The sequence below is a fragment of the Magnolia sinica genome, chromosome 1 (assembly GCF_029962835.1).
Source record: "Magnolia sinica isolate HGM2019 chromosome 1, MsV1, whole genome shotgun sequence".
Taxonomy (NCBI): Eukaryota; Viridiplantae; Streptophyta; class Magnoliopsida; order Magnoliales; family Magnoliaceae; genus Magnolia; species Magnolia sinica.
Window position 1 is genome coordinate 127,192,147 of NC_080573.1, and position 27,814 is coordinate 127,219,960.

General features: G+C 40.2%; 2 protein-coding genes across 4 annotated transcripts in view; one reads left to right on the plus strand and one right to left on the minus strand.

Annotated features, from left to right (window-relative positions):
* Positions 1–6,014: 6,014 nt before the first annotated feature.
* LOC131257845 (SNW/SKI-interacting protein A-like) overlaps positions 6,015–27,814 on the minus strand; it is a 28,652-nt gene continuing 6,852 nt past the window's right edge. The window contains exons 2-3 of one of the 2 annotated variants that reach the window (XM_058258763.1): positions 8,304–8,346; positions 6,015–8,222 (exon numbers count right to left, since the gene is read on the minus strand). In XM_058258763.1, the coding sequence (XP_058114746.1) occupies positions 6,367–8,163 (1,797 nt within the window). In that variant the 5' untranslated portion in view covers positions 8,164–8,222; positions 8,304–8,346 and the 3' untranslated portion in view covers positions 6,015–6,366. The remainder of the gene's footprint in view (positions 8,223–8,303; positions 8,347–27,814) is intronic. The other variant, XM_058258770.1, reaches the window with a different exon arrangement.
* On the plus strand, positions 14,252–27,550 carry LOC131257877 (putative tRNA (cytidine(32)/guanosine(34)-2'-O)-methyltransferase). Of its 2 annotated transcripts, XM_058258804.1 has the most exons (11): positions 14,252–14,404; positions 14,531–14,624; positions 16,194–16,243; positions 18,480–18,529; positions 18,608–18,716; positions 21,396–21,456; positions 21,568–21,620; positions 22,732–22,824; positions 24,200–24,263; positions 25,035–25,142; positions 27,107–27,550. In XM_058258804.1, the coding sequence occupies exons 1-11, from the start codon at positions 14,378–14,380 to the stop codon at positions 27,349–27,351; spliced, it is 954 nt and encodes a 317-aa protein (XP_058114787.1). In that variant the 5' UTR covers positions 14,252–14,377; the 3' UTR covers positions 27,352–27,550. The 2 variants fall into 2 exon arrangements, with proteins under 2 accessions (XP_058114787.1, XP_058114793.1); XM_058258810.1 differs by lacking the exons at positions 18,480–18,529; positions 18,608–18,716.

A 27,814-nucleotide genomic window follows, 5' to 3' on the forward strand; every position in this document is an offset into this window, starting at 1 on the left:
TTTGATTAAATCATTCCAAAGGGTCACGTCCTCTGTCCCTAGTCTCCATATCCATTTACCTAATAGAGCTCGATTCATTTGTTTTAGATCTTTTACACCTGCTCCTCCTTCTTGAACACTCTTACACGTTTCCTTCCAACTGACCGGATGAAATTTTTTCTTATTTTCCTTGCCATGTCATAGAAAATACCGTCTAAGCCTTTCCATGATTACCAAGATCGATGCCAGGCATTTGAAGAGAGACATAAAATAGAGGGGGAGGTTTGACTATGCCGCCTTGATTAGAGCGAGCCGACCACCCAATGAGAGATATCTGCTTTTCCATCTAGCGAGATAAGAGCCAAATCTGTCGATGACCTTGTCCCATAAAGACTTCAGGGGTTTGCCAATACACAATGGAAGACCCACAAATGTAGAAGGGAAGCGTCCCACTGAACAACGGAAGAAGGCTGCATGGGACTTAAGCTCGTCTTCCTCCATGTTTACCCCAAACATTTTGGATTTAGCCATATTAACCCGGAGACCCGAAACAGCTTCGAAACATCTTATTATAATTAGCAAGTTATTAATTTTAACCTGATCAACTTCACTGAATAATAGTGTATCGTCCGCGAACTAAATATGAGAGATCGGAAGAGAAATTCCTTCCACTCTAAACCCGCTAATGATGCCTTCAGACTGTCCTTTTGAGAGCATTCTAGGAAAGGCCTCCCCCACAATAAGAAATAAGAATGGGGACAATGGATCTCCTTGGCGCAGGCCCCTGGAACTACGAAAGAAACCTTTGGGGGATCCGTTAATTAAGACAAAAAAGAACGTCGAACCCACACATTCCTTTATCCATGTTCTCCATTTGTCTCCAAAGCCCATTCGGGTTAACATATATTGAAGGAATTCCCAATCTACGTGATCATACGCCTTCTCTAGATCCAATTTGCATAGAGGACCCTTAGATTTGGATCTATGTCTCGAATCCAGGGATTCAAACGTAATGAGAGCGCTGTCCACAATCTGACGTCCTGGTATGAATCCACTTTGATTATGAGAGATGATTGATCCTATCACCCTTATTAATCGAGAAGCCAAAACCTTTGCCAAAATCTGGTACGGCCCCCGAGAAGACTAATCGGCCTGAAGTCATTAAAGGATTCGGCCCCCACTATCTTGGGAATCGGCACTACAAACGAAGCCCCAATGTCTTTGGACAGCCCGCTTCTCTCGTAGAATTCAGAGATAAATTCCATCACATCTCCTTGAAGCATATCCCAAAAACTTTGAAAGAAGGCGATTGGAAAACTGTCTGGCCCGGTGGCCTTGTCTCCACCCAATTTATCAATAGCTCTTTTCACCTCAAGAGACGAGAAAGGGGATTCCAGTACAGAGGCGTCCTCTTCGGTGATGCGATCAAAATGGAGATGGTCTAATTTAGGCCTTGTCCAACCCTCTCCACGAAGAAGGTTACTGAAGTAGCGGGTAGCCTCCTCGGATATGCCATCCTTATCTTCAATATGGACACCATCCAACACTATACTCCTAATCTTGTTCACTCTAGCATGCACTCTAGCCATGCAATGGAAAATTTTGGTATTTTTATCTCCTTCTTTGATCCACTTGCATCTTGATTTCTGTCTCCAAGAAATTTCCTCTTCCTTCATTCGATCCGAGTAGGATTGAATCAGCTGAATTATTTTGTGTAGAGTCTATGAAGTATTTTGTCCCTCTTCCACTGACTGATCAATCGATTGCAGTTCGGCCAGAATAGCATCAGTTTCGGAATCTCTTTTTAGGAACTCTTCCACTCTCCATTTCTTGATCTTTCCTTTAAGAGTCTCAACTTACTATAAATAGTCATCAGCTTGAAGTTTCTTTCAGAAAATGAAGAACACGAAGCGATGTATCCTAATGAGGACGTTGCGGTTTGTTCATGAACTGATTAATAGTCTGTACAGAATATACAATATTTGGCCTGAGTAATAGTAAGATAAAGAAGACGCCCAACCAAGCGACAATATGGAGTTAGATCGGTGAGAAGTTTACCTTCCTCACCAGAGAGTTTGGAGGTTCGATCCATAGGTAAGTCTATCAGATAGGCATCAAGCACACCAAGTAAACCAACATCGGATAAGATATCAATAGTTTATTTATGTTGGCTTATGTAGATGCCTCGACAGGAACAAGCTATCTCAATTCCAAAATATATTTAAGTGGTTTGAGGTCTTTAATGTAAATTTAACGTTGTAAGAAAGTCTTCAAAGTGGATATGGCATTGTTATCATTACTAGTTACAATAACATCATCAACATAGACCAAGACCGTAGTAAAAGTGGTGCCATGATGCCTGATGAAAAAGTAGTAGTCGGTCTTGGACTGAATACAACCTGCACAATATAATGCTATGGAGAATTTAGCAAACCATTGTCTTGAGGCTTGTTTGAGCCCATAAAGAGTGTTGAAATTTGGATGGTTAAGATCAGACTCCGACTGAACTAAACTAAAGCTTGTCTTGCAAAGATGGGCTGTAAAAGTGGAAGAGGTGTCCTAAGGTTGAGAATGGCAAAGAAATGTCTCTCGCAAATGTTGTCCTTCACTTTGTCAACCACATGTCGTCCTTCACTTCTTCAAGCACATGGCGCTATGAGCTTCAAGGACTGAGTGCCATGGAGCATACTTAACATTTTCAAGTATTTTGCTAAGTGTCCATAAATTCTTTTAGTACTTGGCAATCAGTTGCACAAAAATCATAAAAGTCGACTCCAATTCCAATTAAATAGCCTAGCCAAACAGCAACAATACATTTTGTTACAGCAGGAGTATTGGCTGCTGCAGATCATTTGATCAGAAAGAAATTTGGATTGGGCACACTAGACAATAAGAATCACCTGAAATATAAATGTAGTAATTACCAACCTATTACAGGATCAATTCAGATTAGCTCTAGCTCATTTAGAAAATGCATAACTCCATCAATAGGAATCGTCTTTCCACCTCAACCTTCAAGTTTTGGACTCCTGTTTCTCTCCAGTTCCCTACACTCTGTTTTTTTTTTTTTTTTCACTAGGTAAACATAAATCTCATTAAATGAAGAAAGAAAATACAGCGAGAAGGGCCCTACCACAAGAGACAGACACAAACTAGGCCATTAAACCCATACCAACCGAAGAGGCCAAGGACAACGGCCCAATAATGGAAAATAGATAAACCCAAGGATGACTAAATCTCAAAGCATGACAAATGCAGCTCCACTTTGAACAAGCCTACAATCCAGGGAGATAAATAGACCAAACCAACCAAAGGCATCACAAATGTAGCTCCACTTCAAACGAGCCTACAATCCACGGAGACAAATCGATTCCAAATAGAAACACAATGAGCTGCATCGCAACCAGATAACATAGGCATGAAAAAGCAGCCCATGTGGGGAGGAGAGGGGCGGTTGCGGGCGGGAATGGCAGCACCATGAAGACTTCACAAGAGCGGCCAGACTTAGTCATAGCTACTCTCTGCCAAATCGCAGAAGCTCTAAGAAGCAAAGAAGAATTCCAAACACAGCCCAATCTGAATAGCAGGTGATCCTAAAACCCCTATATGCAGGGATGTATTGGAATACATAAGGGTCCGGAAGAATAATCCAACACAATGTACAGAAGAATAAGAATTCCAATTACCTTTCTCATAGAAGGGCCCAAAATCAGCACAAACCAGCTGAGAGTAGAATCTTCCCGCACAAACTCTGCAATAGAGATTTCATTGCCAACCAAGGGGGCCAAAATGCCAACTACAATAGACAAAATCAAAGGGTCCAAGGACCAATCAGATAACAAGGAAAAACAAAAGTACTGGTTCTGTATTGTATTGCTGCCTTTACCAGATGAGAGTCCTCCAAAAGCCTGCAATAGGAACTGAGGAATAACCACCCAAAAGGGGTAATGGAAATTCTGCCTTTACCATCAAACCAACTTGCTCGTCCGAGTGCTATTATTGCCGCAGTCACCTCATTACAGCTTACACACATTCACAGATGGCTCTTAAATCCCTTCAGATGGCATCAAGCTTCTATGTTGCAATGGAATATTGGCAATTGGTAGGCAACCATGAAGAGGTGGCTGACCTCTTCAACAATCGAGGCATGAGTAGCCATCTATAATAAAGATTTGTCCTTCAATCTCTGCGACATATGACACTATGGCAAGTTTGGCATGTGAGCTTGATTACCTGGTTGGTTTCCCCTAGTTCGCAGTCAAAGTTAGATGACCCACGTTTTGATTATCCACCATCACTGCCATCCTTTTCAATCTCTTGCTGCTCAATGACTATAAAATTCTACCCACAGGATAAAATGTTATATTATATTTGAAACAGAAATGTATGTATAGCATCTCTGATGCGCAAGTTGCTTCGCAGATAGAGAATTTCTTTTAGACAAGGATATTCTGAGCATATAGTCCACCCACAACGGTTTTCATTGGATCAGTGCCCTGGATCAGAAAACCATGAATCCATCATGTATCTGGTACATAAATCCTATTTATTCTTATGGCCCTTGCGACCAAGGCCATTGTTCAGATGGACCCACTATGGATGGACCTTGTCCCAATTCTTCACTTGATCATTAGTAATTGTTCAACTGCAAATAGACAATTAAGAAGAGGACAAGAATGACCTACCATTCAACTGAGAAAAGGCCCAATGGCAACTGTGATCCTCCAATAGGAAGTTTTTGGGGCATGGTCCAGGCCTAACAAATCATCAAACCATGGGCCCCACTTGTACAAAATTCCAGGCTGTTGTTGCATGTGTCTGAGTGGAGAATTGAGAGGATTACGTGAACCTAGACCCAAGGATATCCACAGTGCATTTGATTCTTGATTTATATAACTGGAGCCCATGGTTCAGCAATCCAAATGAATAGGCTGCAGCAAGGCTGACCATGAATAGCCTTTCTTCAGTTTAATGTGGGCCATTGATGCACACTTTTGAGTTGGTCCTGCAAAGAACCATACATAACTAGGACAAACTGTTGCTAATTAGAACTTCTTCTATACCATTCCCTGCTCATTGTACATGATGCAAACATCCATGGCTGTTGATTTGGTGGGCCACCTTGTCAATAGGGAATATGCAAAAACTCAACAGCAATTGCATGAAGTAGTGGCCTGCGGCTATAATAGTTCCTTTTGCAGCACACTGATCAAAGGCCGACCACAGCCCAACTGCCGCTGTCCACTGAGCTGGCATATCCAACTGGTGGCACACTAAAAGCGACACTCCAGAATCTCCAAATCCCCAACTGAATTGCTAAGCACAGTAATATATTCACAGGAAAAGAAGAACAGCAACAACTACAACAGTCCACAACAACAAGAAGAAGATACCAGCTGCTTGGAGATTGGAATAGCTGAGTACTTCCAAATCTAAATGGAACTCCATCACCAGGATTTGCAAGCTGCCAAAAGGGGGTTGTCTGAATTGCTGATAAAAGTGAAACAATATGAGCCACAAATTGCCTCAAACCTGTTCCGATTGATTTCAAGTTGTGATGAACGATCGATATCATTGAATTGGAGCATCCGAACTGTGAATTAGAACACTCAAAACCGCACATGTAGAGTAAATTAGGTAATTTAGATTTGAATCACTGAGCTTAATCCCCACTTCACAAACTTAAGAACCGAATATTATAGCCGAAGATTCTCTGGAAAAAGCCACCAAATATCAAACTTGAAAGCATGCATCCTGCTAAAGCTAGTGCTCGCTCATAAACACAGGTTGTCCACTCGTTTTCCAAAGTTTCTCAGAAGGATTTTTATTAGCGTCTTTTTTCCCCTTCTTATCAATTAGGAGGCGTGGGATTGAAATTGAGCAAAAACAAGCGATAAACATGATGTCAAGGAGCATGATTTTTCCTCTCTTTTTTTTTTTTTGGGTGTTAAACGTAGCCCGTGATATTTTTCAACCAACGTATTAGATTCAGCTACAATATGAAAGATCCATCTAGTTCAAAAGAGAAAGAAAGCTAAAGAAACCACCATTAATATATCATTGTAGCTAATACAGTAAGAATACAGCATTCCACAGATTCTTACTCACACCAAAGTTCATTTCAAATGTAAGAAAACATACATAGGTGGGTCCATTTAGCATAGTTGGACATCAGAAGATCGAGCCAATTGATTTGCTGATTTGCCTGGTAGAGGGCAATAGGTACTGGCATGGAACAGCATGCCAGTCCCTAAAACAACCTCTTACAAAGAAAACGCAAAATTCCCTCCTCGAACCTAGTCAACAGATTTCAGACATCAGGAGAGCAAGAGCAAGCTAAGATAGGCATGGAAAAGGATTTTATCTGAATGAACAGCTCAGCTGTCTTCAGTGCCCCCTTTCAAACCCAATTCGAGTTCTGCCTGACCCTCCTCCCTCATAGCCATCTCTCATTGAAGACCCTGCGCTTGCCTTCATAGTCCCTCCACTCCCTATTTTCTCCATCGCCTTCTTACCCCCCTTCTTCACCTCCGTCAAGAACAGGTCCAATCCAAATGGATCAGCCTCTTCAACGTGTTTGTCAAACTCAACCGGCCTATCTCTAGGACCTGTCCTCTCAGACGCACCTCCAAATGCCTTGTCAGGCTTGAACCGATCTGTCTTCAGAACCTTCTCGAGCTGCTCATCCGCACCTCCATACATTTCGGCATCTGCATCTTTCTTAGGCCTGTACAGGCTAGACAACGTTGATTGTGCTGTAAAGAGACCCTTGTCATATATATTGTATTGGTCGTCCGTAGTAAAACCAGACTCCATTCCTTTCTCCTGGTTAAATAGCCTCTGGTCATACATGACTTCACCCGTGCGACCTGCTCCGGTACTAGCCATCCCGAGTGCAACCTTCTCGCTAATATCACGATCTCTATCCCTGGTGATCTTGCTCTTCTTCCCCATTGCAGCATCCTTAGCCTCCAACCTTCTCTCCCTCTCCCTCTCCCGTCGTCGCTCCTCACGAACTTTTTCACGCTGCAACCTCTCTTCCCTTTCCTCCTTTGTCTCCCTTGGCATATCCTTCACGCGCTCATTCTCCATTCTGATCTCACCTCCCTCAGCCATGCTTTTCTCAGCAGGAACAGGAACGGCCGCAGGAGGTGCACCACCAGTTCTTTCCGACCGTGCCTTCTGTGCCAGAGCCCGCAATTCTTGTTCCTTCCTATCCTTTTCCTTCAACAACAGTTCCCTCTGAACTTTCGACCGCATAGCAACAGCTTCTCTAGCTTTCTGCTCTGCAACATACAATGCTTCTGAGAGCTTGGCAAAGTTGTCATTGATCTGAACATCCTGAAGACCCCTTCCGTCTGCCGCAAGACGCTTATCCAATGGGATAGTGTAACCTTTCTGATTCTTCCAATTCGAGATGCACGGTGGGATTTTCCAGTCTTGCTGATCTTTTACAGTAACTGGACGAGGTGGAGAGTGCATGACTGGAACGGGCGGGGACCCAGATGCCTTTGGGACCCGCTTGTGCTTGAACTTGGGTGGCTCGAGTGGATCCACAGGCATCTCCACCATTCGTATAATCCTCTCCTTCGCACCTGAATTGAATGCTGCCGACTGCTGCGAAGGCTTGTACTTAATAAACTTAGAATCTGATGACTGTGTTGGAACATTCTTCGGCTGGGCCGCACTCAATCTGACATTGACAATTTTCTCCAAAGCAGCCTTTGTGCTTTGGGTCGTCTCCTCGATCTCCTTCTCTAACTCTTCAGATTTGCTCTCTTCTTCAGATATCATTTTCGGGATGAGGTCCCTGTGCTGCGAGTACACAATCTTCGATGCATTCTCATTCTGCTTAACGATCGCATCAAAGGCAATGTTACCTTGAGAGTCAACGGTGAGGGGAAGGATTTTCGATCCGGGCTTCTCATCCTTCCTGCCCATTCCAAGTGGGTACTGGGCAACATGAATCTCAGGGAACGCACCGCCATCCCCAAAATCCTCAGGCTTTCGGGGGATGAAGCCTGACCGCTTCCCATAGGGAGGGACTGGATTGGTTTTGACGACGACAGAACGATCGGACACAGAGGAATTGAAGCGTTCTTTGAACCATGGGTCCTTTGAGTGGTCATAGAATGAAGATGATGTTGATTTCGCAGGCGGGAGGAGGTCCTTGAGTGCCGCCATGGCAAGATCGTTTGATCAGTGGAGATCAAAACCCCAATCCAAGCCTTGAATTTGATGACCTGGGCAAAGAAAGAAATAAAATAAATCAACTCATGCCAAAAAATCCAAAACCGGGATTGAAAAACATATAAAAGAAATACCTGCTCTGAAAGCGTCTCTCTCTCTCTCTCTCTCTCTCTCTCTCTGCTCTGGCAAGTTAAGCCCAAACCCTCATTCGTTTTTCGTTTTTCTTTTTTCTTTTTCCTCTCCTTCAGTTTTATCCTTTCGCGCAAGTGCGGAACGGCGCTGCTTGGCAGGGGCGGTTTCGGATGCCTAACTGCGGGACCCACGTTGATGTACTTTCCTTACATCCACACCGTCCATCCGTATTGAAAGCTCACGATCCCAACACTGAAGCTGATCCAAATCTTAAGTGGGCCACACCACAAGAAACAATCTTAACTAAATTCCTACCATTAAAAACATCGCGAGTCCACTGAAATAGTTATTTGCCATCAACCTATTGACAAGGAAATCGGACTGCGTGCTGAGTTTACAGTATGCTCTTATCGTACGGAGTAAACTCAGTTGGGCCCATGGTGAATGTATGTGGTTTATCCACGCCGTCCATCCGATTTTTTTCTGCTCATTTAATAGGTTGAGACCAAATCAAGAGCTCAAGTGGATCATACTATAGGAAACGGTGGGAATAATGACTTCCACCATTGAAATCTTGCTAGGCCCCATGGTGATGTTTATTTGTCATCCAACCTGTTCATAGGATCATACAAACATGGATGAAGGGAAAAATCAAATACTGGCTTGATCCAAAACTTACGTTGCCCTAAGAATTTTTCAACGGTTGAAGTTCAATTCACACTGTTTCATGTGGCGTGGTTCATTTGATCTTTGAAAATTCTTTATTTTTGGGATCGTGACTTAAAATTATATGGTAGAATGAATGGATTGAGTGGATATACTATATAAATCATGGTGAGCCTTGAAGAGTTTACTTGGTATGCAATCCCACTTCTCTTAAGGCAACAAAGGATTGGATGAATAAACCAAATAGATATCATCTTGATCCAAAAACTTTTGTGGCCACGGTAAGTTTTTAATGATCAATTACTATTGCTTCTTGTACTTTGGTCATATTAGATTCATATTATTTTTAAATTTTTTGGATCATGTCCTAAAATGAGCTTTCAACATGGATGTGAGAAAAATGCATCACAATGGGCTTGATAATTTGGGATCTCACACACCTCGATAGATCTACTTTAGTTTGACTAGCGGCATTAGCTAATAACTAGATCACTACTAGTTGGTGCTTTGTAGGCCTTACCATGTTGCATGCGTTTTATTCATTTTATTCATAAATTTTTTTTATATTATTTTAGGGCTTGATTCCAAAATGAGCAAAAGAGACAGATCTCAATCTTAGGCGTTCATGATTAAAAACTTCTTAGTACCGATTATAATGTTTATTGATGTCTTACCTCATGATTAAATACATAAAGACTTAGATGAAGGGAAAAACAAATATTAATTTGATTTTAAACTTGTGGCCCTCAAGAAGTTTTTAAGTTACATATAAGCGGGCCCACTTTTACATATTTTTTAATACGCTGGCCCACTTTTAAGACCCAACTAATGATTAGGTTTCCTCAAAAATCAGTCCAACTATTCATCAAAGTGGGTTTAATAAAATTCCCTACTTTTATTCAAGTTTTTTTTTTTTTTTTTTGCATCGATTTGATTTTTAAACAAATCTATACTCTAGACTCAAGTTGATGTGAATAAACTATATCTTAACCATAACTAACTTACGGGTTATCCAAATACAAAAAGTAAGTTATCTATAAGTAAATTACAGCTTACATCTAGATAGAATTACCTGTAACTTTTTTTCACTTGTAAATAGGTTACCAGTAACTTATAATTTCAAAAACTTATAGGTATCTGAACGCAGCCTAAATGACTTATATGCCGACATTCTAATTTTTCAAAGATAAGGGAAGAGGGGAAAATGCACCTTTGTGCTCTCTTGAACTATGACTGGTCGAGTGTCCATCCCACTAGATGGACGGTACAGAGAGAGGCGTACATGGATTTGGAAAATGAGAAATTGGTGATTTCAAGAGAAGGGGAAGGGTTTCTTGCAGGAAGAAGTAGGGATTTCTGACTCATTTACCTAACTTTCTTCAAATCTTATCTTCCTCACCAGGAGTCAAAATGGCAAAGATATTATCTTCCTCTAAATAAATCTAAAGTCTTTCGCTTAAAGTTACTGTGTTAGGAAGCTAGGTGGGGCCCAACAGTAAGTTAGGAAATCATCACTATATGCTTTAAACTCTATGGAGCCCACCATGATTTATGTATTTTATCCACCATGTCCATTTATTTTATCAGATAATTTAAGGGCTTTAGTACAAAAATGAAACGCATCCAAAGCTCAAGTGGACATTATGAATTGAATGTTTACATACCGTATAAAATTTCTTAAGAGCAAAAAAAGTTTTAGATTAAGCTATATTTGTGTTTTCCCTTCATTCATGTCTTCCTGATCTTATGAATAGGTTGGGTGACAAATAAATTTGTGGGCCCAATGGCGGAAATCAATATTCCCACGTTTCTTGTAGTGTAGTTCACTTGAGCTTGGAATATGCTACAATTTTGGAATCAACCCTTAAAATGAGTTGGAAAAATGGATGGACAACACGGAAAAACCACATTCATTCTTAGTGCACCCAACGAATCTTGCTTAGTACGATGAGAGCATTATGAGTAACTCAAGACACTATTTGATCCATGTGGATCACAAATAAATAATGTACAAGGTAACACCTACTCTCTAAACTGTTTTTCTTTACATGGGCACCTTAAGTTATAAATATAACTAAATTTGAGTCCTGCATTTTATATAATTACCATAGTGGTCTCTAAAATAAATCAAGAGTGAATGATCTTCTCTAAGTATTTCGAGGGTAAACGTCTCATTCAAATTGTTTCCATTTCAATGGGCTGTCTGAATCATGAATGCGGTTGATTTTTATACATTACAATTAAAATGTAATGATTCACCTGATGACTGATGTAGATATCACTAAAACAATATAATGCGACCTACTTTAACCAGCCACATGTTAAGACAATAGCGAAGGTTTTATGTAGATAAGTGTATGAGACTTAGTTAATAAGTTAATCATTTTAACATTCCATAACTAAAAATTATTTTTCCCTGAGTGCGTTTCAATATCATACTTAGAGCCTGTTCGTTAACGCTGAATTTTTGTACTTAACGCAAAATTTGAAAAATGTTTCATGTTCAGTGGTGTTTGTTAATGTATAAGAAGGAAAGCGCTTCACGATTTTATGTTGAAAATTTTCCGTGATAGGAGTCCTTTATGTTGAAATTTTTCCGTGATGGGAGTCTATCTTAACCGGGAATGAAGAATGCGCTACGTGATAAATATTTTTTTAATCCAAAATTATCCTTTGCGAGAGAGATTTTCTCCCTTGCGTTATACACATCCCAACTTTTAACATGGGGCACTTCTCTAAGCCCACCATGATGTATGTGTTTCTTCCATATTAAAAGATCATTTTAGGGCTTGATATAAAAAATGAGAGGAATATAAATCACAGGTGGACCACACCACAGGAAAACAATAGTGATTGGGTATCCACCATTAAAATTCTCCTAAGGCCCAATGTACTGTTTATTTGACATCCAATCCGTTAATTAGGTCATATAGACCCAAATGAATGGAAAAGTCAAAGATCAGCTTGATCCAAAACTTTTATGGCCCCCAAAAAGTTTTTAATGGTCAACGTTCATTCAACACTATTTTCCTGTAATGTGGTCGATTTGAGATTGCGATATACCTCTTTTCTGGTCTCATACCATAACATGATATAGAAACATAGATGGACAGCATGGATGAAAAACATATATCATGGTGGGGCCCACATAGCACCGACCACCTGCCACAGGCTGGTGCCAGGGGAGTAGCCAAGGATGGGATACTGACAGGTTTCCTTGGCAAGGATTCTGTGTGGGGCCAACTTAGATGTTTGTGAGAAATCCAACCCCTCTATCCGTTTTTTAAGCTCATTTTATGATGTGAGACCAAAAATGAGGAGGATCCAAAACTCAAGTCCGCCACACGAGAGGAAACAGTGGAGATTTAGTGATCACTATTGAAATATTTATATGGTGATAAAAGTTTTGTAACGATCTATTTTTTTGGTGCTTTCACTTTATTTGAATGAAAATGACCTTATAAATGGTTTAGATGATATATAAACAGCAAGGTGGAGCCTAGGAAGGTTTCAACGATAGGCATTCCTCTCCCCACTGTTTCATCTCCTATGGCCCACTTGACTTTTGGATCCTCTTCATTTTTTGTAGCATGTCTTAAAATGATGTCAAAAAATAGATGAACAGGTTTGGCAAGACTCCCTGCTGACTTCACCAAGTTTTGTGGGCCCATCATGATGTATGTTTTGTATCCATGATGTCCATCCATTTGGGAAGATAATTTTAAGTAAAGGTTCAAAGAATGAATCAAATCCAAAGCTTCAGTGGACCTCACTGGAGAAAACGGTGGAGAGAGTGACGCCCACCATTAAAAACTTAAATAGGCCACGAAAGTTTTTGATCAAGTTGATATTTGTTTTTTTTTTCCCTCTTTCATGTATGTGTTAAACTTGTGAACATGTTGGATTTCAAATAAAAATCATGGTAAGCCTTAGGAAGGTTTCAATGGTAGGCATCAATCTCCCCACTGTTTTTGTGGCAGGTGAACTAAATTTTTGAATCTACTTGATTCTTTAACTCATGCCCTAAAATTATATCTCCAAATAGATGGACGGTCTAGATAAATCACATACATCATAGTGGGGCCCACATCATCATAGTGGGCCCACATAACTTGGTGATGTCACTTCGGTAGCGAGTCTCACCATTTGTCTCAGCATTGTCTCATGTGGGCCTTATTTGAAGGTTTTGTTGCCAACGGTGCTCAATTCTACACGACACATGGTGACAATCTTCTTAGGAACTAAGGGCGTGATATTTTAATTTTCTATTAAGTATTTTAGTTTATTTAAATTAAATATAATGAGTTTATTCTCAATTAATAAAAAAATATTTCCTTATAATGTAAAACATTTTTAAATAGGAGATACATGTCAAATTAACATATTTCATACATTTCATATGTTTGTTAACAAACAGGTTGTTTCAAATTTAATACTTAATTTTCAGACTTCAACCATAATTACACCCAGTTCCATAGCTCGAATGGTAGACTAAGTGGAGATGCCTCGTTTCAACACTTGAGGTCTTGGTATCGATCCCTAGTGGTGGTGGCTAACATGGAGTGTGTGTACTGACATGGCTGCTCTAGATTTCAGGCTCAGGCATTAGGTTTTAGATTCAGTCTTCATATTTCAAATTCAGCCATTAGACTTTAGATTTAACAAATGGGGCCTTAGTGTTTCGCATTGATTGACTTCCTCTTTACTTTTTCTCTAGATATTTTCTTTTAAAAAATTATTTATACAGTTAGAGCACCGAATAAAAGAGGCTGGATTCTTCTTTATCACAATGGACTCGCTTTTATTATTTGCTCTTAAAGTAAGTCCCTCTTATACTGGATTTGAAAATAGATCTAGTGATGGATTGATCCGCCAATCAATGTATTTATTCTCTTGTTTAGTTAGTAATTATTTATAATTTCATTGTAGTAAAATAGTGACCATGTGTTACTGGGTTGTTCCAGCCCAAGATATTTAAACCATCCGTGATATGGGCTCACCTATTCGCATGGTCTACATTTTGGACTCAGATCCATTTATGGTGGGGTCTGATCAGATTGACTAAATCCATCTGTGCCCCTAATTAAGAAATTCCTCCAAATCAGTCGATATCAAATCATTGCCGTCCACTATCAGATCCATCATAAAATCAGCTTGGATTATTCAAACATGCCCACACTAGAAATACATGGAGACGTGTTGCAGCAAACCTCTTCTTCAACCTAATCCCAACCGGTTCACTTGAGTGGCCCGGCTCTGCGAGTCGACTCGCCCGGACCCGACCTGACCCGTCTGCTTAGCAACGGCGCATCCCTCCTACAAACTCAAGACCTAGGTGCTGAGGGTGGTTTGTGTATCCTCAGCTTCTGTTGCTAGCTTTTTATCTTCCCGCGGCCGCAGGAGAGAGCTGATGGGAAAGGCTTCCAGAGATAAGAGGGTACTCTTCCCAAACTCACTTCCCTTCTTTCTCAAATCGGTGCTTTTGTTTCCGATTTTTTTCTTTTATTTTCTTTTTCTTTTTCTTACACAGATTTTTAAATATTTTTTTGAAAAATCATTTTAGGATATATATTACAGGAAAGCAAAAGAAGAAGGATGGCGCGCTCGGAGTGCCTTCAAACTCCTTCAAATCGACGAAGAGTTCAACATCTTCCATGGTCCCCCCTTCTCTCTCTCTCTCTCTCTCGGGTTGGAATAAAGAGGAACTGTTTGGGTGCCACTTAAAAATAAGTTCATCTGATTTTAGTTAATCGGAATTATGTATTACAGATTGTCCAAACATACCGTGAAATTTAAGAGTGAGGGAGGGATTTGAATTAACCATTTCTGGATAAGGGATACAATAATCTGATGTGGGGGAGTGCCTGTGTTGGATAGGTGGAGTCTGTCTCGATCAATCTGGATCATCCGGTTGCTTTTTCCCAATCAGATGGTTCCCAACCGTGGTTAAGAGCCTGCAAATTGATGATATGAGAAGGGTATTAGCGAGTATGCATGTAGAGTGTCCAAGAAAATTCATTGATCAGACCGTTAGGATTGTGGGGTCACCTCGGCCTGTGAGCCTTGGCAATCCAATGCAGGGCTGTCCAGGTGGGGAACAGTCTGGATCGATCAAGATGGCCCACCTCTAAATACAGGCAGGCATCATCAGAATCATTACACTGGAACATTCAACTTCCAACATTGTATTTTAAAATTTGTATGTTTATAAATGGGATTTCATATATAGCAAGAAACCACATGGATCATACATTGCATTTTGAAATTTGTATGTTTATAAATGGGATTTCCTATCTAGCAAGAAACTATATGCATCGTCCTCACAAACCCACTGAACATGATAGAGAAGTCAACTCTCTCAATATGTTATTTCATCTTCTGTCTTTCTCCAATATGTAACATGCTGTCAGGATAGCCTGTTGTTTGCCCAATGAGACTGTGATGACAATGACGGGTTTTTGGTCCTCCTTTGAGGATGGCAGCTTTTAGCACATTCCGGATCTGTCAAACAACCGCACTCCCCTAAAAGGCAAATGGCGGGATGCGCCTTTAATTCGATCCACATTTGAGGGAACATCCAAACAGGCCCTTAATCATACTCCATGTGCATGGCAATGCCAAATAGGATTCCCATGGGATCCCGATTGAATTGCAAGACTTGAACTGTAAATTATAGGATATTAAGAACAGTGGAAGCATTTTGTTCACGGTTGCCACGGACCACTTATTGCGCTCAGATTAAATCATGGTTGAAATAAGAACCAACCTTCCCATTCTCATCTCAACCAAGATCTGGGTTGGAAGAAGTGGGAGAACACTAGCCTACCTAATGCAGGTTGTGTTTCGAGTGATGTGCCAAACACCAACATGTTAAAGGTGCTTGAAAACCCTGCTACTAGCCATGATTTGGCAGTACATTCAAATGCTTCCTGAGTTTGCTTGCTTCGGTGGGTAATCCATAGACAATTAAGTTCAGATCACTATGGTATCAGTGAGAGGCTGAACTTGGTGCACTGGTTGTTTTCTTAATGGAAGGATTGTATCTTGCCATTTCCTTTTTCCAGAGAAGTCTCTTTCTTTTCTGTAATTCACTCAAATTTTCAAGCTTTGACTTTATGCATAACGACATCTGTTATTCTTCCTTTGGCTTTGTTGTTCATTGTAGATATTCTTTAGCTTGCCGCCAGTATATCGGTATTTAAGTCTCAAGGAATCTTGATGTGCAGGAGTGAAGCGTGTAGTTGATCTTTGTGCAGCTCCCGGCAGCTGGAGCCAGGTACCTTTAAGCAAGGAGCAACTAGCTATATTGTCCCTTTGGAGATTATTTGATTCACTATATTTCATACATGTCATCATGATTAAACTACCTGCATCTTGATCCCAACTTTTTTTATGAGTCCAGTTATTTGTTCTATTTGGTTAGCTTTTGAGATTAGAAGAATGTGGAGTAGATTCTTGTATAATTCTGCTTATCTAACTCCATGTTCCTGTTGATTACAACTTGCAATTCCTTTCTGTAACAAGATACCATACTTGCCAGTGCCTGTAAATAGAATCTTGTCAGTTTGGAATATTGGAAGTATATATGCTTCCTTTCATTTTATTTGAACCCCTGCAGTTCAGCTAAACTGTTCATAGCAGGTATCGGACCACTGAACGATTTCTACCAAAGAGTTATCGGGTCTTGATGCAGCAGGAAGTGAATAATGTCCTGACTCCTGACGTGCCCCTTCCGCACGGGGGGTTACAGTGGATGGGGATGCCCCAAGATCTCTCAGACAGCAACAACCAAATCTTTGGCCAGTGGCATATAGACAGTTTAGGAAAATACAGGAACTATTTGGAAAGGTCATGGATCGTACACTAGGATCTTCTGATCTGGAATCTTCATTCAATGTGGGTCCCTTCAGATTGATGGTATGGATGTCGAACCATCAGTCCCACGACAGAATGGGCACATCAGGAGTAAATTTTGAAACTGATATTCCCCATTTTTATTTCTTCCTTTGAAACTTTTTTTTTTTTTTTATAAACTTTATATATATATATATATATATATAAAATGAATAAATTTTGTTAAATCTAGAACAAAGATGCAAAAGCTACAAAATAGGGACAGAGTCATAGAGGATATAGTGACTCTTGTCAATCGTCACTCCTTAAGCAAGTGTATATTAGAGTCTTCTGCATGAAATAGTTTTATCCAACAACTCTATTTTAGGGTCTTTGGTACAGACTGGGTTTGTCAGACCACTGAATCGGGGGTCTTTTGTCCCGATGGGGTTTGCGCCAGCCACCAAACTGGGGGTTTCCACTCTGCAAACCCATCCACCTCCTTTTGAAGACTTAGAATGCGTCATTAAATCAGTAGGGCTGCTACTCTCCATATCCAGTGACCCTTACAATCCAAAGGGGCTGATGCCACAGCTCTCGAAACTAGACCCACATTTCCAATTTGACTGAAGTTGCCACTCATCTTCTGTATTTCTTTTGCTTTCTTGACCCGTAGACTAGGCCAATTTTGAGCCTTCGTCCTATCGGCTTGCTACCTTGTAGCTTGACCTTGCAGGTTTACACTCTGGGCTGAGAGTGTCCTGCTTTGAGGCTTATGTTTGAGACTTCCACGCCGATGAGGTTATCGGGCCACCTGGGTTGGGATTTTCTTCACCATGGGGTTCATCCGACCCTTAGATTAAGGTTCTCTGCACACTCTGGGTTCATTCAACCTACTAAATATGAGGTCCATCTCACCCCCCAGTTTGGAATATTTTATACCAACAGGGTTGTCCAACCACCTTAGGCCGGGGGTTTGCCATCTTTGGACTTGTCGATTACTAAGTACGAGGTTTGATCTCACATAGCCAACAACACTTGAAAGAAATGATTCAGATTTTTAGACAGGTTTGGCACAAAATTGTTTGTTTCGATTACCATCACAACATCTTGTTTCTAGACTCTATATTCCATTGGATGATCCAAGGGATCTCCAAAACATTCTGTTTTTTTTTGGTTTTGGATTGGTGGATACCAAAACATGGATATGGAAAGCCAAATGTTACATTAGAGGAAAGTTAAATGTGCAGAAAGGAATCCACGTTAACTTTTTTGTTTTATGACACAAGATTTCAATGGAAATGTCAAAAGGTGAATGGTAAAAAAGCAAGAGCTGTCTCTGGTAACTGTGGAAATCTCCATGTAATATTTATTTATTTTCCTGTCTTATCCTTTTTTTTTTGGAAATGGAAATCATCCTTGTTCAAGGAAAACTGTGGAAGTGGAAACAATTTCCACAGCTAAAAATGTTTTTGCAAACAGGTGAAACGTCACATCTGAGTGAATCAATTTCTGTTCCACATCTGAAAACATGATTCCACGAATCCAAACAGCCTAAAATGTGAAATTTCCACATCCTGTTGAAATTAGACATTTTAAAAGTAATTGATGTCTGTGTTGATTAAAGAAATAGTGGTATAATGTTGATATGTAGCTGATTTCAAGTATCTGACCTGTAGGTGTTGAGCCGAAAATTATATCTTCCAGCCAAAATTACACCTGAGGCAAGGTGGGGTCCCAGCCAAGTTAAATCATTCTGTTGCTTGCTGGCAATACCATAATTACCTAACTTTGTACTGTTGCACAGGGATGGCGATCTTCCTCTGATTGTTGCAATTGACTTGCAGCCAATGGCTCCTATAGATGGTGTTATTCAAGTGCAGGGAGATATCACGAATGCTCGAACAGCTGAAGTGGTAAAAATGCGGGCATATTTCTTATCATTCCACCTGCAGTTACATAAATACATTATGTTCTTGGATAATGCTGTCTATAATCTGTTACTTTATTAATGGTTGGGTGCTAAAGAACTTGTAGTAGTTTAAGATCCAGGTCTTGTTTCTTGTCCAAACTGGTTCTTGCCTTCTTGATTCTTGTTTGTAAGGTTGCACATGGGCTAAACTTTTTCAAATTAAAAAAAAAAAAAAAGGTTGCACATTGGTTAATATAAAGCATCATTATCATTGTCATGGTCATCATAGCCTCGTCCCATCTATTTGAGGTAGGCTTTATGAATCTAGTTTTGCCATCGAAACGACAATTCTCATGGCAGCTTAGCAAAAGTTCAATGACTGGTTGCTAACTTGACATACCCTTCTTTACCTGGGCTGGGGATCAGCTGGTTTACTGCCACCAGGCAGAGTAATAATGCAAATGGCTCCACTGATTCCATGTATAGGGGTCCAGATAACGAGCTCTTCTTAGCTTTTTGATTGGACTATTTGAGTTTTTTTTTTTTTTTTTTGGAAGATGCTGAATTTATTAGAAGGACAAAAGGACCAAACAAAACAGAACAGCAATATACAGACATTTACAGGACCCAAGGCCACCAGCCACAAAGAAAAAACAAGAAATTACAAAGCATCCCAAACAGGAGAAGAAAGAGAGCACTCTTGCGGCTAGTGGCAGACTGCTACCCACTCCATAATAGAGCATTTTGCCTTGCGGAAGACTCCCAAAGGGCAGCCCAAAATATTGTTGACTCACTGATTATTCCTTTCCTGCCAAATCACCCACAGACCTGTGAGCAAAGCCAATCTCCAAACGCGGCTTCTAACTTTCCCGACCCCTCCGCCGTGCCAAGCCTGAAAGAAGTTGAAAATGGAATTTGGCAACACCCAAAAGATTTATTTTTTTTTTGGTTTGTTTGAAAGATGACAAACGGTATATATTAACAAGGCGCTGCAGCGATGCAAAGAATACAAAGAACATGAGGCAAATAACCACCCACTATCTATAAAAAAGAAAGGATACATGTTTTCCCCTCCCAAAGAAGAAGCCCGTTCAACAACCAGGCTCCTCCCACTAAGAATAATCCACTCTGGAGAATGCCTCACATTTTGAAAGCATCTCCCATTTCTTTCCTCCCAAATCGACATAACTGCCACACGCTTTTTGATGCAGGACAATTAACCACTTGCTCTAAAAGCTCGAACTGATAGAGCATGGTGAATTAATCCCTTTATCTCATAGTGCGATTGTTGAGGAATGAAGCATCTTATAGAATGAGCAAACTGTAAGGCAACCGGAGCTATCCAAATGCCAACACATCTTGTCTTTTTCGCCATGAATTGGATGGCAAAGCTTAATGTCATTAAGTAAAGAGACCATATCCACAATCTCCTCTTCTAGTAGGAAAAGTTGGCAAGGAGGGGACCACACCAGTGTTACCACTCATCGAGAAGCAATGGGCCACGAAAACATTTTGATCCACAAGATTCCAAACATCAAAAAGAATTTAACCCAAACCTCCCTTGAAAACTAACTATGCATGACGTGGTGGTCTACTAATTTGTTAACCTTCCAATAAAGAAAGCAATCGTTGACTAGAATTAACCCTCTCTTGTGAAGATAATCAATCATGAGTACCTTGTTCCAACCCATTAACCAAATGAAAACCACAACTACATGGGTCTCATATCTTACAATATTTTAATTGCATATCCAGGTTCATGTCATGGGTCATGCCTGGTTCCTCTTCCAAGATTCTTTGGGCATGGTATGGTGGGTGTATGGTTAAGCATCTCAAATCGATTTGGTTCCTCGTTCTCTCGGCCGTATTGTGGGCCATTTGGTTTGAGCGGAATAGCCGTTGTTTTCGGAACAACTTCAAGGCGGAGGATGTATTCTTTTCCTGCTTGTAGGCTTCCCAATAAAATTTTATTTCCTCTATAAAAAAATTCCAGGCTCATGATGGCCGCAATGTACAGTTTGTTTGTTTGTTTATTTCTTTCTTTCTTTCTTTTTTCCCCTTAATAGGATTGCCGTGATCTTCTTTATCTTGAGTTGGGTTTGTATTTGCACCCATTTGGTTTGTTTTAGTCCTCAAGGTGCCATCCTCCCTTGATCAACTATTCTGCTCTTGGCATGCGGAGCCTGGTGGAATGTTAGGCAAGAGAAAATGGCGGTGTATCCTGTTAGCAGTGCTTTGGGCAGTTTGGGCGGAGAGAAATAATCGTGTTTTTAGGAACCGGAGCCTCTCCTCCACAGCTATCTTTTCTAAGGTTCTCGTTCTATTCAAGGATTGGGCACCATCAGTTGGGTGCCTTTCTGGGATGTGGCTAGGAATGCAACGTTTTTATTTTTTTTCTTTTTCCTTTTTTTTTTTTTTCCCCTTTCTTCTCTTTCGTTCCCTCTTTTCCCTTTGTAGGGCTTTTGCTCCTTTCGGCAGTTTTTCTGCCCTTTAATAAAGTCACTTATCTTTCAAAACGACAAAAAAAAAGGGTTTGATGTTGCAAGATAAAGACTTTTTAGTTCTGCCCCACTATTTATTTTAGCATGCCAGTTTTAACGGGCTTTTCCAGTGAAGTGATACAATAATCATGACTAGAAATGTCGAACCAGAATCATTTACTTGATATTACATGTCTTTTCAGGTCATCAAACATTTTGATGGTTGCAAAGCTGACTTGGTTGTCTGTGATGGCGCACCTGACGGTTAGAAAGAGTTGCTGTTTACATTTGGCTTAGCTTTGCATGTTATTTTGTTGCTGTTGCCAATGGTATTAATGCATGATTTTAAGTAAAGTTACTGCTTGCTGAATGCAGTTACTGGACTTCATGACATGGATGAATTTGTTCAGTCACAGCTTATACTAGCGGTGAGTCTAAAACCTTTTTGTTATTGTTATATAACTTCAGTGCCAAACTTTCATTAACCAGATATTATGGAATGAAGAATGTGTTAGCCTTTAGTAACTTTTCTTTTTTAAAATAAATTTATAGCTTTTAGTCGCATTGGAGCGAGGGAATGCGAAGAGTTTGAAGCTCTCTCTCTCTCTCTCTCTCTCTCTCTCTCTCTCTCTCTCTCCCCGTGAAAAGAATACTGCACATTTTGACAGTTTCTTTTGGCGTTGCACGGGATGTGAATATGATGCTTATAAGATTGCACAAAACTACTTAGGGTTGCTCTACTTGAGCTTCAGAATCTCACCCTTTTTTTTTTTCCTTCTATTTTTTACTTTGGGATCGGTTTAGAATCTCATCACTACTGGATGCTTGGAGTCTTAAAGTAGCTTATTCTGTACTTTTTGCTGCTTCTCCTTCACCAATTCCTACATCTTGCATCTTTTTGCAGCAAATCTGAACCACAAATACACCCTTTGGTTGCTGAATTGTCTCCTGCATCTAAAATTATCTTAAGCTATAAATTCAAGTATGAAAAGTAAAATATTACAATAATGTTGGAACTCTGACTTCTACTTTACCCACGGCACTTGCTATTTGATCCTAGAGTTTTGCTAGGCCCACATGTGGTGCCGACCTTGTATTTGACATCTGAGCCACGCATCAGGTGGGGCCCATAATGTAAATGACCTGGCCCAAACATCAGATTCGCATCTGCTTATCAAGTCAGCCACATGTGTATGTTCAATGTGGATCTTTGGAAAACCTTAAAAAAAGTCGGTTGATTTCTTATATGTGTGCCCTACTTGATGAGTTGACTACCTGATAGATCAGGTCAGCTATGTGTTGGGCACACCTGATGCATAACCTAGATGTCCCACACAAACACCTGTTTGGCACATTTGGTTTCATGTGGAGATACATGTGGACCTAGAAAAGCTTTGGATCCTCAGCCAGCCGCAAGGACATTTCTAATTGTTGCTTGCAATCTAAATATGTGCATTTATGAGTGATCGCTTAGATGCAAGATTGATTGTGTAGATTGTATGATATTTATCACATAGCTGATGGTTGAGTTGCATGCAGGCTCTAACTATTGTTACTCATGTACTTCGAGTGGGTGGTAAATTTATTGCAAAGATTTTTCGGGGTAAAGATACAAGCCTCCTCTACTGCCAAGTAAGATATTTTTCTCATTTTCTTTTGCCCTAAACATACAATTCAATGAGTTAGGAATTTCATTCACGAGACTAGAGTCTTTGTGTGGATTAAATAGAGGATTTATTTTGCTCAATGCTCGCTTACTAGTTCAAGATTTGTTGTTACCTCTCCAAAGCCCATTTTGCCCATTCTGATTCTGCTTCTCAATGTTGGCTATCTTTCAGAGTTAATTAGAAATTAAAATCCTTGCTGTAGGGTCAAGGAACCTTCCCCAGCTCATGTGGGTCCCATCTTCTCCAGCTTAACACACTCCCCTGCCATTTTGCAGGGTTCTCCTGTCAAAAGGCTAACAGCATCCCGGAAAGCACTGACATCGGAATATCTATGAAGCTGAAGCTTAGAAATCCTATTGTTAGCTTTTTGAAGGAAGAAATGTGCAAAACAACAGGGGACTGATGAACTGGCGAAGGTGGGGCTCACCTGGTTTGGTAAGATTCCATCTGAGGTATCCGACCAAACTAGCCCATCTACATGGATGTAGATCTATTCTTTGAAAATTTGGGGTGAATATGAACACTAGCAAGTGTCTTGCACTGCAAAGAATGACAAAACCATATTTTATAAATGTATAGAATCTTCAGCTGCAACCAAAAGTGACAAATGATGTTTGAGAAGTTCCATTATGAGCTTACAGTCTTTGAAGAAGCTGGAAATTGTAAGAACGAGATCTTTAGTGATGATGGGCCAACATGTGGAAGAATCCAATAAAGCTGTATGGGGCGCAACGCTATCTTCTTCTGTTGAGAACATGAGTCTCTGAGGGCAGGGGACTTCATTAGACTTGTCATCAATTGGATTGGTTGCATGCTAAAAACATTGAAGGAATATCATACAAAATTTAAACTTTCTTCTCCTGCTCATTAGCTAACAAACCTTCAATGGTTCTGTGAGGATATACGATTTGTAGAATGATCACCTACAACCGGTTGTTTGCTACAAACCATGTTTTTATGCCCTTCAGAATCTTGGTTTCCGATTTTGCCCATGAAAAATCACATATTTTCAAGTGCAGATAGTTGTAAAAATGAGTTGTATGTGAAGTTAATCTACAACCAGTTTTAGGTGATCTGTCCTTGATTTTGTGATTGCTCATCTTGCTCTGACTGTGGCATGAATTATGTCTCAGTTCCTGTCCTTCTGTGGCTTCAGTTGGAATCTGGACTCTGGGCTCTAGATTTTCTTCATTTTACATAATAATGAGGTTACACTGGCGATTTTTAGCTGGTTATTTATGTTGCATTTTCAGTCTTTTTATTTCATGCCTTTGTTAACTTCACTTTTTACTGGATGATTTGACACTCTCCCAGGGAATCACCTTTCTTTTTCTTTGCAGCTGAAACTATTTTTCCCTGTTGTGACTTTTGCAAAACCAAAGAGCAGCCGCAACTCCAGCATAGGTGAGTAGCTGTCTTCTTTTGCTTATGTTTTCTTCTTCTGGTAGCTTTTATCAACCAATTTCCCTTGCTGGCATTATATGATCATTGACTGGAGGATATGCATACTATACATCCTCAGGGTCTCAGTTCCTATTAGCATGGCCCATGGTCCAGGATTGCTGATTTGACAGGTTCCACCATGTGTGCTCCATGCTTAATTAATCTCCCCAATGGGACATTCCTAACCCCTCAATCTCTAGCTGCTAATCGACAGGTAAGAAAGATTACAGCAACTGTCGACATTCAAGAAAAAATTCAAGTGAAAACAATGCCAAAGATTGGATGGCTAGGATCTTCTAATCTAGGGGGTTCAATGGGGCATGGTCAATCCATGGTGGGTCCTAATCTAGGGGGTTCAATGGGGCATGGTCAATCCATGGTGGGTCCATTAGATGGTATGGCTTGGATCACCAAAACCATGGGTTCTATAAACTGGGGGCCCGAGGATAGTAGAGTATACTGGTGTCAGGGATCATATAATGCCTCATTCTGTTGAAACTCTTTGACAATATCCAGTGTTAAATAATTGGAAAGCAATCTTCTGATATCCAAGTTTGAATTGGCCAAGTCAATGAAAAACTTGCTCATTCTATAAATGATGGGATGGTGAATTTTTTAGTTGGGGATTTTGAGTTCCAAATCAATCATCAAGTTTCTAATATTTGCTATAAGAAGTGGTATATGGTTTGACCACATGGCTTAAATCAGCTTATTTTATCGTTTGTGATACAGAAGCATTTGCAGTTTGTGAGAACTATTCGCCTCCCGAAGGATTCAACGAGAAAGATTTACATCGCCTCCTGGAAAAGGTGGGCAGTCCTTCCGGAGAAGATGATCTAGGTAAACCAATAATCTCAGATCATATCTGAATCCAACTTATCAGACATCTTTCAATCACATTAGGTTGAAGTTTATTGGCCTTGATGTTCACAAACTAGTTGACTTGGAAATATTGGCCGCAAATTCAATTTCTGCAAACCAAGAATTCTCAGTTTGGCCTCAAATTCAATTTCTGCAAACCAAGTATTCTCGGTTTGGCCTCACTCCATGTACTGCCCCAAACTCATTTTTCCTTTTCTAATGGAAACATTAACCGACTGAGGTGACAATTGAGTTGATCTCTTTTTATAATCTCGGCAAGTTTCTCACTTACTCGGATGAGTCAAAATTGAAAAACCGATTTCTGAGTCAAGTCCAAGTTTTTAAGTGTAGATTAGGCTACTGGCCCATCTTCTGGCTTTACGTCTTTCTTGGCCTTTAGGTGCCTGTTTGGATAGGATGAAAAGGGTTTGCACTGATGAAAATTAAGGAGTTTTCCCTGATTGGATGATTACACCTGATTGGGAATGCAAACCACCAAGTAAATGTGTTTCCCTTTCCACCTGTAAAAAGGAAAATGCTTGCATACCTTAACTAGGTATCAACCAGGATTACTTTCTTTAGCATGGGAAAATGACTTAACGTGCATGGAATCTACCCCATCCATCAGGTACACCACCCCTTGTTTGGTCTTGATCTAAAAAATCAGGCTGATTCAATGCTCACATGGGCACTCCATAAAATTATAAAAACTCTTAATTCATGTGGTATGGCCCTCCTGAGTTCTGAAATACTGTAATTTTGGAATAAATCTTTTGTCCTGATGAGGTGCATCAGATGAATCAATTGGATGGTGTAAGACATGATTTTTTTCTGAGTAACATAGTATGGGTACATATGTATAAACATGATTGTTTTGCAGCACTTGTATAATATTGGGTCGGATTCCACACTTTTGCATGCCAATCCAAACAGATGAAATGGAAGGTGGAAGGGAAATAGTTTTACCTAGGGAATCCATGATTCAGTTTCACCTAGGGAGTCCATTTCCCCCTCTTGTTTTCACACTATCCAAACAGGCCCTAAAGTACAATTTCTTTGTACTTTTGGTAGATTATGAAGCCCTTCCTACTATAAAATGGAGAATAGCTGACAAAATCCTCCTTGGTACTGGAGATGATAGAGATACCCGTAGAGAGTGGAAGTGGTCTAATATGATTTGAAATTATCAATGGCGCCCTTGTAATTTCATGCGCACTTGTATGTATATTTTAGTTCATTAAGGTTCTAAATTCCCCTATAGTTTTGAAACTTCTAAAAGTACCTTCAATGTATTTTAGGGAATGGTCCTGCACTAGACACTGGGCAAAGTTCTGTTATCTCTCGTCAATGTCAATGAGAGACAGTTGTAGGGGGGCTATCTTTGCTATTTTTAGCATGTGTTGGGAAGTACTGAGGCCCCAATCCTATCAGCACAAGATATTGATCAGCTATATGAGGTTCATCAATAGCAATGTCACCCTCCCCAATCCTATCAGCACAGGATATCGATGAGCGATATGAGGTTCATCAATAGCAATGTCACCCTCTGGATCGTTCCCCATGTCATAACCTGCTGGGATGTGTAAGCATGATGGTTATGCTGGGGTTGTCATGTTTGACACCTTGAATCCGTGGCTGACACTAGCAAATATGTTCTATTCCAAGTCATATCATAGAATCAAAGTATTCTACATAAAGATTATTTATCCCTGCCATTTAGAGGCTTTTCTTGTTTTAGTTCTGAATCTGGTTGGTGAAGGTAATCTGTAAAGAACACTCATCTGTTTCACAAAATCCAGACACTCGCCTTCACTCAGCTGGAGTTTTGGACCAATTTCTTAAATCTATTTTGTAAGAGTTTCATCTTAGGTGGCCAAGCAATTAGTAACTACTAATTCATCATGTTCTATGACAGCATGGATTTTGATAAATTTCCATTGCAGATTGCAGTAGCGGGTGGCTAGAAGGGCCAAATAAGGTTTACATTCCATTTTTGGCTTGTGGAGACCTCAGTGGCTATGATTCGGACCGTTCATATCCCCTTCCTGCTGTTGCGGAAGGCACTTCTTACCAGAGCTTGGATCCAGTACAGCCCCCAATCGCCCCACCTTATAAAACAGCTCTGGAGTTGAAGAAAGCTTCCAGTCATGGAATCAGAGAACTTGAAAAGCTGTCTCTAGATTCCTGATAGTATGTTATTTCTTTCTTCCTCTTTCCTTTGTTGGCAATTGTCTGCCTTGGGAAGGAAGTTTTTTTAAAAAAAAAAAAATAATTATGTCTAACAGGGAATTTGGTAAATGTTAATGATCAATGATTATTTATCACAGATCGTTAATCATTGTCAACATTTCCAATTTTCATCTATTTGTAATGAGGTCAAGTTGCTAGATCTTTTTATTTATTTTACTCTGTTAGGAACTTGGAAGATACTTATGTTGACTGGTCAATTCCCAGTGGTGCAGGGTAATTGAAATATCTAAAATACCCTCCCTCTGCTGAGTGTGTGTAAAAAGGAATTTGACAAGGTACGCTAGGAACATGTAACCCTAATGTTGTGGCTGTTGTGCTTGAATCCTTGTATGATCATAAAGATCGTTGTGACCCGAATATTACGCACCTCGTCACTCTGAACTGGTTAGGCTAGGATCCTA

Bases quoted from the DNA above. Each gene is read 5' to 3' on its own strand.
- LOC131257877 (XM_058258804.1), top strand. From the start codon at position 14,378: ATGGGAAAGGCTTCCAGAGATAAGAGG. The intron at 14,405-14,530 runs GTACTCTTCCCA...AAATCATTTTAG, and splicing joins AGGCTTCCAGAGATAAGAGG to GATATATATTACAGGAAAGC. The intron at 14,625-16,193 runs GTCCCCCCTTCT...CTTGATGTGCAG, and splicing joins AGAGTTCAACATCTTCCATG to GAGTGAAGCGTGTAGTTGAT.